The 13,206-nt window shown below is 46.5% G+C and overlaps 1 protein-coding gene across 19 annotated transcripts in view; it reads right to left on the bottom strand.

The window, feature by feature from the left end:
- The window catches only part of BANP (BTG3 associated nuclear protein), a 127,524-nt gene that overhangs the window by 97,287 nt on the left and 17,031 nt on the right, over positions 1-13,206 (bottom strand). For 12 of the 19 annotated variants that reach the window (XM_038008163.2, XM_038008157.2, XM_038008158.2 and 9 more), the window contains one exon: positions 4,546-4,702. In XM_038008163.2, coding sequence (XP_037864091.1) covers positions 4,546-4,633 — 88 coding nt within the window. In that variant the 5' untranslated portion in view covers positions 4,634-4,702. Of the gene's footprint in view, positions 1-205; positions 582-4,545; positions 4,703-13,206 lie in introns of those variants that run through there. The other 7 variants (XM_073015631.1, XM_073015632.1, XM_073015635.1 and 4 more) reach the window with 2 other exon arrangements.

Genomic DNA, 13,206 nt, shown 5'->3' with positions numbered 1-13,206 from the left:
CCAGCACCTTACACGCAAGGCTGCCCACGGATGTGGGTGAAGCACTCCTGGCTGGCATTCAGATTCTCCAGGTGCTAGAGGAAAGCCAAGTGCACAGGCCTCTCTGGTCCCTGCCTCCACCTCCACCAAAGCAACTCCCCGCGGAATTACATAGATTGACATTCCGAAGAAGATCTTAACAGGAAAACAAAAAGAATGTCCATACCTTTAAGCCTGTACACACTAGATGATTCCGCTCAAAACTCTGAAACGTAAAGATGCAGAATTGTCCCACAGTTCTAACAGGAACCTCTCACAGGTCCTAGGCAAAAGCAGTCAAATCTGATCTACCCAGTGGGAAATTATCCAAAGCCAAGGACTACTGTCAGCTCACAAGCAGCACATGGCCCTGCCTTCGGCCTCAGGACTCCGCAGACGCAGGGAGCGCGTCAACCATCACCACCTAAGCCTTTGCAGATGAATTCTCACGTAATGAAACTTTTCAAACTCCATGCCCGCAAGTGCCTGTGGTTAGTCAAAGGTTCTCAGGACCTCAGTCAAAGGCTCTTTACTCTCACTGGAAACTGGTCATCACACCAGGCCTGGAAGAACAGAGAGAGACCCTTGCACTTATTACTCTAACTTTTTAGTTTGTTGAGAAGAAAACAAGTCCAGAAAGGTTACGGGACTTCTCTGGGGTCACACAGCTAGTTTCGTCATGAGTGCAGCAGACAGGCATGCAGTAACTCCAGCAATGACTCCACAGGTAATGGGACAGCAAGTGACATTTATTTTCTTCTTTGTACTTTGCTGCTTTTCGTATGTGTTGCTTTTTATAATTTTGTATGCATTACTTTTAGAATTAAAATAACTCCTTGTTCATTTTTAAAATATCACCATCAGGCTGGGTGCAGTGGCTCACGCCTATAATCCCAGCACTTTGGGAGGCCGAGGTGAGTGGATCACCTGAGGTCAGGAGTTCGAGACCAGCCCTGTCTCTACTGAAAATACAAAAATTAGCCAGTCATGGTGGCAGGCGCCTGTAATCCCAGCTACTCGGGAGGCTGAGGCAGGAGAATCGCTTGAATCCAGGAGACAGAGGTTGCAGTGAGCCAAGATCATGCCACTGTACTCCAGCCTGGCGACACAGCAAAACTCTGTCTTAAATAAACAAATAAATAAATAAAGACATCACAATCAACTGCAATGACAGGCCTTATGCAAGTCACAATTTTTGCATTCAGACAGGTAGAGGTAGCACAAGCCATGGTCGGTACACATCAGGTCAGATGATCCTAGAAGTCTTTCTTTTAAATAAAAATAAGGAGAAATTGGAAAGACATACACGTCAACAATTTAAAAGCTGCTACAACCAGTAGGATTATGGGAAATTTTTATTTCTTCTACTTTCTTGACTATCGTGTTAAACTTTATTAGATGTATACTTTCGAGATGAGGAAAGTACTTTAAACCCACAATGAATGCAAACATGCATGACACACCAAGGTACCTGCAGCCACGCACACCTTCTCCTGGGTCCAGACTGCAGGCTTTGTACTGGGCAGGCCAAGGAGCTCTGCGCACAGTAGGCTTTTAACAAATACTCAAGAAATCATAGTTCTCAGGCATTTAAGGAACAGAGATGGAACAAAATCAAGATTCGAAATTATTTCTCTAAGCTTTTTTTGGGCCACAGTCTACAAAGAGAGATTTATTGGGGAAGTAGGCTGTCAGAACTTTAATGGTTCTGAAATCACCGGAAATTATGTAACTGGAACAGTTTTCTTTTACAAGATTACAGTGTATGTTTTCTAAAGAAACTGTCATTTGCCTTCTAAACTAGAAACAGGGATTTGTAAAATAATGTGCAGTGATCGTGTGGAAAACTAACCAACAGCACTCCCGAAATGCTGTCTTCATGTTCCCCTGGGACTGCTCACCTCACCCCAAAACTATTTCTATTGCCTTCCCCTTCCAGACTACAACTAGTCTCCACATGTAGTTTTCTCGACTAACAGAGCAAACAGATCATAGGAACGGACATCAGACTTCCTTATGAGAGTTCTGAAAATTCTCTCTTCTGGAGGAATAAATTGTCAGCCTTTCGATTCGAACATTCCTGAAAGAATAACCAAGCAACCGAAACACTCAGTGACTTAACTGTGGTGGGCTTGTCACTTCAAACTTAACAGAACAATAAAACACATACCACTTTACAGAAAAAAAAAAAAAAAAAGAAGAAGAAGAAGAAATCTCTTTAAAACAATAAGTGTGGACAAAGTGTTTTCACAGATGAAGAGATGAAGTTCCTGAAATTTAAGGTTTCATTTCTCAAGGGTCTCCTTTAAACAAGTCTATTATTTCAAAGTAGACATGTGCCTTTAACATCATTTTTAAAAATTACCAGCCTTAGCAAAGGTGTAGAAAAAAACGTGTTCTCAAGCACCGTCAGTGGAAGAATTAATAAAACATTTCTAGAGAACCTCTCAGTGTCTTAACAAAATTTTAAACACACGTAGCAATTTTACTTCTGGGAACTTCTCTATTTGCCAAGATACATATGCAAGGATCTTCCCTATAGGGTTGTGTATAAAGCAAAAATCAGACAGACTATGCCAGGAGCCCCCTGGAAGGGAAAAGTCAACTGTGGAGGGGGCACCTGTGAATGAATTCTGCGGAGCTGCTAACAGAGCAGACTTACACACACATCATGGTAAGGATCCACGACACCGCACACAGGGGATTACACACACATCATGGTAAGGATCCATGACGCCGCACACAGGGATTACACACACATCATAGAAAGGATCCACGACGCCGCACACAGGGGATTACACACACATCATGGTAAGGGTCCATGACGCCGCACACAGGGATTACACACACATCATGGTAAGGATCCATGACGCCGCACACAGGGATTACACACACATCATGGTAAGGATTCACAATGCCGCACACAGGGATTACACACGCATCATGGTAAGGATTCACAATGCCGCACACAGGGATTACACACACATCATGGTAAGGGTCCACGACGCCGCACACAGGGGATTACACACACATCATGGTAAGGATTCACAATGCCGCACACAGGGATTACACACACATCATGGTAAGGATTCACAATGCCGCACACAGGGATTACACACACATCATGGTAAGGATTCACAATGCCGCACACAGGGGATTACACACACATCATGGTAAGGGTCCACGACACCGCACACAGGGATTACACACACATCATGGTAAGGATTCACAATGCCGCACACAGGGATTACACACACATCATGGTAAGGATTCACAATGCCGCACACAGGAGATTACACACACATCATGGTAAGGATCCACGATGCCGCACACAGGGATTACACACACATCATGGTAAGGGTCCACGACGCCGCACACAGGGATTACACACACATCATGGTAAGGGTCCACGACGCCGCACACAGGGGATTACACACACATCATGGTAAGGATCCACAATGCCGCACACAGGGGATTACACACACATCATGGTAAGGATCCACAATGCCGCACACAGGGGATTACACACACATCATGGTAAGGGTCCACGACGCCGCACACAGGGGATTACACACACATCATGGTAAGGATCCACAATGCCGCACACAGGGGATTACACACACATCATGGTAAGGGTCCACGACGCCGCACACAGGGGATTACACACACATCATGGTAAGGATCCACAACGCTGCACACAGGGATTACACACACATCATGGTAAGGATCCACGACGCTGCACACAGGGGATTACACACACATCATGGTAAGGGTCCACGACGCCGCACACAGGGGATTACACACACATCATGGTAAGGGTCCACAATGCCGCACACAGGGGATTACACACACATCATGGTAAGGATCCACGATGCCGCACACAGGGGATTACACACACATCATGGTAAGGGTCCACGACGCCGCACACAGGGGATTACACACACATCATGGTAAGGGTCCACAATGCCGCACACAGGGGATTACACACACATCATGGTAAGGATCCACGATGCCGCACACAGGGGATTACACACACATCATGGTAAGGGTCCACAATGCCGCACACAGGGATTACACACACATCATGGTAAGGGTCCATGATGCCGCACACAGGGATTACACACACATCATGGTAAGGATCCATGACGCTGCACACAGGGATTACACACACATCATGGTAGGGATCCACGACGCCGCACACAGGGGATTACACACACATCATGGTAAGGGTCCATGACGCCGCACACAGGGATGGGGCAGGGGAGAGGGTGTAGAACACACACATACACCCGAGCAGCAGGAGCAGAGACAGCCCTCGAGACAAAGTGTCACAGGGGCCCCCTCCAGAAGGGACCTGGGGCTGAGGCTGCAGGGGCGAGGGAAGGGAGGGGCCGACAGTGTTCACCTCTCTAGGATTCAAACTTTTTCATATACAGCATGCATTACTTTGACTTCTGCTTAAAGAAAAGAAAATAACTGCAGCAGCTTTTGGTTTTTTAAGAATAATGAGAATAATATTTCACCTACTGTCCCACAGCTCTGTACCTGGGTGGTCAGGGCTCAGGTCTTCCACTGCAATCTGAACCACATCTGCCAGGTCGTGTTCAGACATCATCCAGAGCACAGGAGAGTGGCCGGTCAACACGCAAGAGTTCAACTCGAAGAGGGGCTGGCTTTTGGTCACCTACCAAACAGAAGCAAAGGAGGAGGAGAGGACATTAACCATCGCCACATGTGAAATGATGAAAACCACGAGCCGTGCACATGTATGCAAGAGGCCGAGAATGTCTGTGGATTTTTACATGCAGGGTTCTTCTTGCCTCAAACCACCAAAAGGTAAGTTTCTTTGAAAATTAACAAATAGTTGAAAACGCCACCCACTGCCTCATTCCTTAACCACTGGACAAGACACCCAGGGCGTCTCCATTTCCACTGCATTCCTCATGCCCTTCCAAAGCCACCTTCCCAACACCGGCTTGGAAACATCCTCTCCCCCAGCTCAAGTCTCCAGTGGGGCCTGACCGCCTACAGCAAACGTCCTGTCACTTCCTGCTCCCGTGGGGCCTCAGCCCTGCTACACTCACCACACCCCAGCAGCAGCATCCCACCCACACCACACCACTGGTCTCCATGGTGATATACCATCTCTCCTCCCAAACCCCTCCCACTGACCCCACTGGTCTCCATGGTGATATACCATCTCTCCTCCCAAACCCCTCCCACTGACCCCACTGGTCTCCATGGTGATACACCATCTCTCCTCCCAAACCCCTCCCACTGACCCCACTGGTCTCCATGGTGATACACCATCTCTCCTCCCAAACCCCTCCCACTGACCCCACTGGTCTCCATGGTGATATGCCATCTCTCCTCCCAAACCCCTCCCACTGACCCCACTGGTCTCCATGGTGATATGCCATCTCTCCTCCCACACCCCTCCCACTGACCCCACTGGTCTCCATGGTGATATGCCATCTCTCCTCCCACACCCCTCCCACTGACCCCACTGGTCTCCATGGTGATATACCATCTCTCCTCCCACACCCCTCCCACTGACCCCACTGGTCTCCATGGTGATATACCATCTCTCCTCCCAAACCCCTCGCACTGACCCCACTGGTCTCCATGGTGATATACCATCTCTCCTCCCAAACCCCTCCCACTGACCCCACTGGTCTCCATGGTGATACGTCATCTCTCCTCCCAAATCTCTCCCAACAGCACGCTTCCATCTAGACTATAACCCATACTCCGTTTCTGCTACCCCACAGGCGTGGCGGAGTGGCAGCACCTCTGTTCTGCTTTCTTTCTGCTCTCAGGTTCTGTCCTGAACCCAAGCAGCATCGTGCCACCATGACCAAGGGGGAACCATCTGTCCTGTCCACAACTGTGCTGTCCAGGGTGGGGCTATCCCCAAGCCTGGCACAGTGTCTGAAACACAGTCAGGGGCTTTCCTCCAGCTCCTGTGACATTCCGATTAGGCCTCAAGAGAACTTATTTTCCAAAGTAAAAATGAGGCTGCATCATTCAAACTACGGTCTATGGACACACAGATCCAAATACAGGACTGCAAAATAGGATGTCATTGAAATGAGGAATGAATGTGACCATAATATTTTTTTATCAGATTATGCTTTATATTTTAATGATTGACACATAAATGGTATCAGCATAACTGTTTTCCCTGAACTACACTATACACTTCTTAAGGGCAGAAACCCTGTGCCCAGCTCTGTACAGCACAGCTCCTTTCATCAGGAAGAGTCCATTCACTGTCCCGAACCACAACCCCCATCGCAGAAGGAAAAGTGGGGTTTTCAGGTCACATGGTTTCAACTCTTGAGTCTATTCACAACTTCTGGGTTTTTTTTTTTTTGAGATAGAGTCTCACTCTGTCGCCCAGGCTGGAGTGCAGTGGTGCTATCTTCACTCACTGCAAGCTCTGCCTCCTGGGTTCACACAATTCTCCTGCCTTAGCCTCCCGAGTAGCCGGGACTACAGGCGCCCACCACCGCGCCCGGCTAATTTTTGTATTTTCAGTAGAGCGGGGTTTCACCATGTTAGCCAGGGTGGTCTCGATCTTCCGAACTCGTGATCCACCCATCTCGGCCTCCCAAAGTGCTGGGATTACAGGTGTGAGCCACCGCGCCCGGCCACAACTTTTGTTAATGGACGAGTCCCAACAGGAATGAAATTACAAAAGCAGGCCTCACACATGTTCTTAAATCCAATGAAAAATGCAGTTCCTCCTCTCCTTTGTCTAGGTTTAAATTTTACAGCTTAAATGGCAACAGCTCTAGAATTTCTTTTTTCTTTTCTTTTTTTTTTTTTTTTGAGATGGAGTTTTGCTCTTGTTGCCCAGGCTGGAGTGCAATGGCACGATCTCGGCTTACCGCAACCTCCACCTCCTGGGTTCAAGTGATTTGCCTGCCTCAGCTTCCTGAATAACTGTGATTACAGGCATGCACCACCACACCCAGCTAACTTTGTATTTTTAGTAGAGACGGGGGTTCTCCATGTTGGTCAGGCTAGTCTTGAACTCCCGAGCTCAGGTGATCCGCCTGCCTCAGCCTCCCAAGGTGCTGGGATTACAGGTGTGAGTCACTGCACCTTGCCTCAGCTCTAGAATTTCTTGGGGATAACAATTCGTGGAAGAAGGAGCCAAGTGCTGTCTTAAATCTTCCTTTATTAGTAAAAGCAATATTTTTCATAAATGTGTGATCAAATACAAGATCCATAAAATAACAAAGGTATTTTTATTCCCACCTTATAACTTTACACAAGATTAGATGAACTGAGGAAACATAAATTAATTGTCCTTAACAAAAAAAAGAGCTAATGACAAATAACTGGAGGGGGAGACACAAAGCCTCAGAGGGACCAGCACTGAACCTCTAAAAAGTCCAGCTGAGAAAGACGGAATAAGACAGATGTTTAATCTCCCTAAATCCTCCCGTACAGACACACGGAGCTCCAAGGATAGCAAAACCAAAATCCAGGTCAACACCGCCAACAGAATGAGGTTACAGGATATTCCTCAAGAACCCCAAACACAAGCAGATGGGGACACTGGAAGCCATAAGGTCAGCATGGCACACGGGCGTAGGATGGAGGAAGTAGAGGGAAGCAGGAGCCGGGCTGAGAGCAGCAGCTGCCGGATCCACCAGGAGACCCACACAGAGGCCTGCAGGGCTGACCCAGAGGCCCAAGTGTTCTGGACCCCAAGCCCTCTCAAAACTCATTATCCAAAGCTCCCTTTTAGGCCAAACACATTGAAAAGAAACGGCCTGGAATTGAACACAAAATGTGCAGGGCATGGAAACTAGAGACCAAGGAACATGAAAGCTAATGAAAGGTGGGAGAGCCTAGAGAGCTGAGAAAATAAGTTGCTGCATTTTTTTTTTTTTTTTTTTTGTGAGACGGAGTCTCACTCTGTCGCCCAGGCCAGAGTGCAGTGGCCGGATCTCAGCTCACTGCAAGCTCCGCCTCCCGGGCTCACGCCATTCTCCTGCCTCAGCCTCCGGAGTAGCTGGGACTACAGGCGCCCGCCACCTCGCCCGGCTAGTTTTTTGTATTTTTTAGTAGAGACAGGGTTTCACCGGGTTAGCCAGGATGGTCTCGATCTCCTGAACTCGTGATTCGCCTGTCTCGGCCTCCCAACGTGCTGGGATTACAGGCTTGAGCCACCGCGCCCGGCCAGTTGCTGCATTTTTAAAACTTTCAAAAAACAACACAGGAAAGAACCCCAAAACACTGAAATTAGAGAAACGATTCTAAACCAAGCCTCCCTTCTGAGCATTCAGAAAAGAAAAAGTCATATAAAAATGAGCAACAGAAAGTACTGAGGCCAAATATCATGCAAAAATAACATATTTCTTAAAAGAATAAGAAGCAAAATAACATCACTGCAGACAATGAAAACATTCTAGAAACGTATGTCCCCCAAAAAGATGAAAACTAAAAAAAAAAAAAAAAAAATCCTGATAATTAAAAACAAACTGAAATACACTAAACACATAACATACCATTAACCAGAAACCAGCATTAGAAAAACTCAGAAACAAGGTACTAGAACTCAGAATATATTAGAAACAAAAGAAAAAATAACTTCAGAAATGAAGCCTAAACTACAAGAACCTTAGAACAAATAAACACAATGGTGCCTTAAGAAAAACAAAATGACAAAATTTTCAAGAATAAAAAAGAAATGAAAGAGATGAAAAAAGCTCAAAAAAAAGTAGCACATAAGACAGAAAAAGAAGACCCAACATATGTATAATAGGAGATGCTAAAGATGAAAACTGGCCAGGCATGGTGGCTCACTCCTGTAATCCCAATACTTTGGGAGGCTGAGGCAGGAGGATTATTTGAGGTCAGTAATTCAAGATCAGCCTGGACATGCACTGAGGCCCTGCCTCTGCAACATATTTTTAAAATTAACTAGGTACAGTGGCACGTGCCTGTGGTCCCAGCTACTCAGGAGGCTGAGGCGGGAAAGTCACTTGAGTCTGGGAGGGCAAGGCTGACTCCACCCTGGACAACAGACCGAGACCCTGTCTTGAAAACAGGTGAAAACTAAAGCAGTGAAATGGAATACTAAAAACTGTAATTCAAGAAAACTCTCCAGAAAACAGGAGGGGGGGGCACTTGAAACTACGCATTAAAAGGATACACTGGCCGGGCACGGTGGCTCAAGCCTGTAATCCCAGCACTTTGGGAGGCCGAGACGGACGGATCACGAGGTCAGGAGATCAAGACCATCCTGGCTAACATGGTGAAACCCCCGTCTCTACTAAAAAATACAAAAAACTAGCCGGGCGAGGTGGCGGGCGCCTGTAGTCCCAGCTACTCGGGAGGCTGAGCCAGAAGAATGGCATGAACCTGGGAGGCGGAGCTTGCAGTGAGCTGAGATCGCGCCACTGCACTCCAGCCCCGGCGACAGAGCGAGACTCCGTCTCAAAAAAAAAAAAAAAAAAAAAAAGGATACACCACAACCTAGGGGAAAAAAACAAAAACAGAACCACCAACACCAAGATCCAGCCCAACAAAAACATTTAAAGAAAAATTCCTTTAGCCATCCAAGCAAAAGATTAGGTGACTTATAATGGAAAGAAAATTAGATTATCAAACTCCAACAGAAAAAAGGATTAGCATATTTAAGACACACAAGGAAAGAAATGTGAGCCAAAAATTTTATATCCAGAAAAAATTACTTTAAAGTATAAAGTATAAAAAAAGTATAAAGGCAGCATCCAGTCCTCAGAGGACAATATTCCCAAAATCCCCTCCTGAAGGCACTAGCAACAAACAAGCTTCGGAAAACCAAACCACTGGAGAGGCGTCAAGAAGAGCGGCTGGCGGAGCGCCCTGTCTCTAGACGGACCTGAGACAGAGGAGATGAAGGAGCAGTACGCAAGGCTATGTGCTAAATGCAGACACAAGGTAACTGCTTGAAACTGGGAGGAACTGGGAGTACATATAAAAAACAAATGTAACAACTTTCAAAAAGTAACAAAAACCAATGTTACAATGTTCATTCAGTGGCCATAGGAAGTGGTAGAGTTCTTTCTTTTTTTTTTTTTTTTTTTTTTTTTTAAGATAAAAGTCTCACTCTGTTGCCCAGGCTGGAGTGCAGGGGCAGGATCTCAGCTCACGGAAACCTCCGCCTCCCGGGTTCAAGCGATTCTCCAGCCTCAGCCTCCTGAATAGCTGTGATTATAGGTGCCCAACAGCACACCTGGCTACTTTTTGTATTTTTTTTTTTTTTTTGAGACGGACTCTCGCTCTGTCGCCCAGGCTGGAGTGCAGTGGCCGGATCTCAGCTCACTGCAAGCTCCGCCTCCTGGGTTCACGCCATTCTCCTGCCTCAGCCTCCGGAGTAGCTGGGACTACAGGCGCCCGCCACCTCGCCCGGCTACTTTTTTTGTAGTTTTAGTAGAGACGGGGTTTCACCGTGTTAGCCAGGATGGTCTCGATCTGCTGACCTCGTGATCCGCCCGTCTCGGCCTCCCAAAGTGCTGGGATTACAGGCTTGAGCCACCGCGCCCGGCCTACTTTTTGTATTTTAGTAGAGACGGGGTTTCACTATGTGGCCAGGGTGGTCTCAAACTCCCAACCTCAGGTGATCCGCCTACCTCGGCCTCCCAAGCACTGGGAGGGATCCAGCACTGGGAGGGATCCGCCCACATCCCTCCCAGTGCTGGGATGACAGGCGTGAGCCACCGTGCCTGGCCGGTAGAGTTGTTTCTGAGAACGCCTTGCCTTGTGTGCAATTCTGTCATCCCTGATGCCCTTGTGAACAAGGAAAAGCAGACTATCAACAATGGTAACAACTTTACTGGGCTGAAAGGGAAATATTTTTAAATTCATGAGCTCATAATATTATTAAGCCTTTAATTTTTTAATGGTAATAAAAAAATCAAGCATTTATTCTGCCTTTCTATACAAATCATATCACTGAAAAACCAAATCATAAGCAACAGAATGTTTCTCTGTATGAAAGTATTCCAACAAAAGAACAATCATCATTTTGCAATCCCTGATAAATCAAGAATCTAGGTAACAGAGGCGGCTGTGACCATCAGAAGCAGAAACACACACACTACCCTGCCTCCTTAATGACGAATTCAACACCATCTATGTGGGAGGTTCCCCTACCAAACTAACAAACAAAAATGCTCAATCTAATTAAGCTTCTAGAATCCTAACACTTCCTAAGTAACAGGAAATACAGAGGCCAGAAGAACATGCTAAACTACACCACAGAAATGGAAATAGGAAAATCAAAATCAAAACTAGGAAACTCGGCCAGGCATAGTGGCTCACATCTGTCATCCCAGCACTTTGGGAGGTCAAGGCGGGTGGACCACCTGAGGTCAGGAGTTCAAGACCAGCCTGGCCAACATGGTGAAACCCTGTCTCTACTAAAAACACAAAAATTAGCAGGGCGTGGTGGCACAAACCTGTAATCCCAGCTACTAGGGAGGCTGAGAAAGGAGAATTGCTTAAACCTAGGAGGCGGAGGTTGCAGTGAGCCAAGATCACACCACTGCACTCCAGCCTGGGCAACAGAGCGAGACTCTGTCAAAAAAAAAAAAAAAAAAAAAATCAACCTAATCAAAAATAAGCATAAGGAAATGAAAATGAAATTCCAGAAAAACAAGTTATGTAAAGATAGTCAGGCCGGGCATGGTGGCTCACGCCTATAATCCAGCACTGTGGGAGGCCAAGGTGGGCGGATCACGAGGTCAGGAGTTCGAGACCAGCCTGGCCAACATGGTGAAACCCCATCTCTACTAAAGATACAAAAAATTAGACAGGAGTGGCAGCGCGCACTTGTAGTCCTAGCTACTCGGGAGGCTGAGGCAGGAGAATTGCTTGAACCGTGGAGGCAGAGGTTGCAGTGAGCTGAGATCACACCACTGCACTCCAGACTAGGTGAGAGGGTGAGACTTCGTCTCAAAAAAAAGAAAAAAAAAAAGATAGTCAATCTGTTGTGTAATTTTTTTAAAAAAATTTAAATAAGACACCATTTTTCACCAATCAGACTGGCAAAAATCACAAAGTATGATACACTTAGCCAGAAGATATCAGAAAACATGGCTGTTGCACTTTTGCTGGGGGTGTAAATGAGTACAACCTCTTTGAAGGGCAATAGCTATCAAAACGCTAAATGGCCACTGCCCTTAACCTGGTCATGCCCCACACAGCATTCAGCCAGCACATACATTCACATATGTGTGCAAAGACCTACATACAAAAAAAAAAAAAACAAACAACCCATAACAAAACAACTTAAGGCATTGTTTTTAGCAGCAAAAGAATGGATGTCAGCATTGCACAGCTAAGGATGAATATACCACGCACATCTTCAGGAGTCAACAAGAGCCCCTGAGAAGCAGCTCCCAAGGTGCAGGATCCCGTGAATATCAACGGGGCAGGGCAGTGTGGACGAGGGCAGTGCAGACGACATGCTTTATTTTTAAGAAGTATGTTAGATATGCACAGAGTATTTCTGGGTTAAGATATACAAGACCGACAACAGCCTGGGACACGGGTGAAAAGGAAATTATTTTTCACTTTTCATCCTTTAATAATGTTTCCATTTTTATCATGTGCATTTATCACCTTTTCAAAAAGAAAAAGAAGTATACTTCTAAAACAGGATCGGACAGGAAAATATGCAGATCTAAGCTGTGGGGGTAGGGACCATTCCAACTCCACCTACGCACGCTCACGTTCTTCAAACACTGGTGCTAGGATCAACACTGGGGTCGTGCTCAGCCTTCGGAGCTGCTCCAGGGAAGCAGAAGCCACACGGCCTGACTGAGGTGCCCTGGCAGGTGCAACTAGCGTGAAATTTACGTGGTGACGCTACACCTGTGTCCTCTGAAGAGGACCTTTCAGCTCAGAGTCACTGGTAGTCAGCTTGAAGATCAAAGCTACATGTCACCAATACAGCCGCCTTTTTTCCAAATTAAGAACCAGAAGCAAAGATTATTAAAGGGATAAAACTAAACCTTTTTTTTTTTTGTGAGACAGAGTTTCACTCTTGTTGCCCAGGCTGGGGTGCAAGGGCAAGATCTCGGCTCACCGCAACCTCTGCCTCCTGGGTTCAAGCAATTCTCCTGCCTCAGTCTCCTGAGTAGCTGGGACTACAGGCACACGCCACCATGCCTGGCTAATTTT

This window comes from Chlorocebus sabaeus, chromosome 5 (genome assembly GCF_047675955.1).
Source record: "Chlorocebus sabaeus isolate Y175 chromosome 5, mChlSab1.0.hap1, whole genome shotgun sequence".
In the NCBI taxonomy this organism is placed as follows: domain Eukaryota; kingdom Metazoa; phylum Chordata; class Mammalia; order Primates; family Cercopithecidae; genus Chlorocebus; species Chlorocebus sabaeus.
The sequence above is the reverse complement of the archived record's forward strand: the minus strand, read 5'-3'. Positions and strand labels throughout refer to the sequence as shown.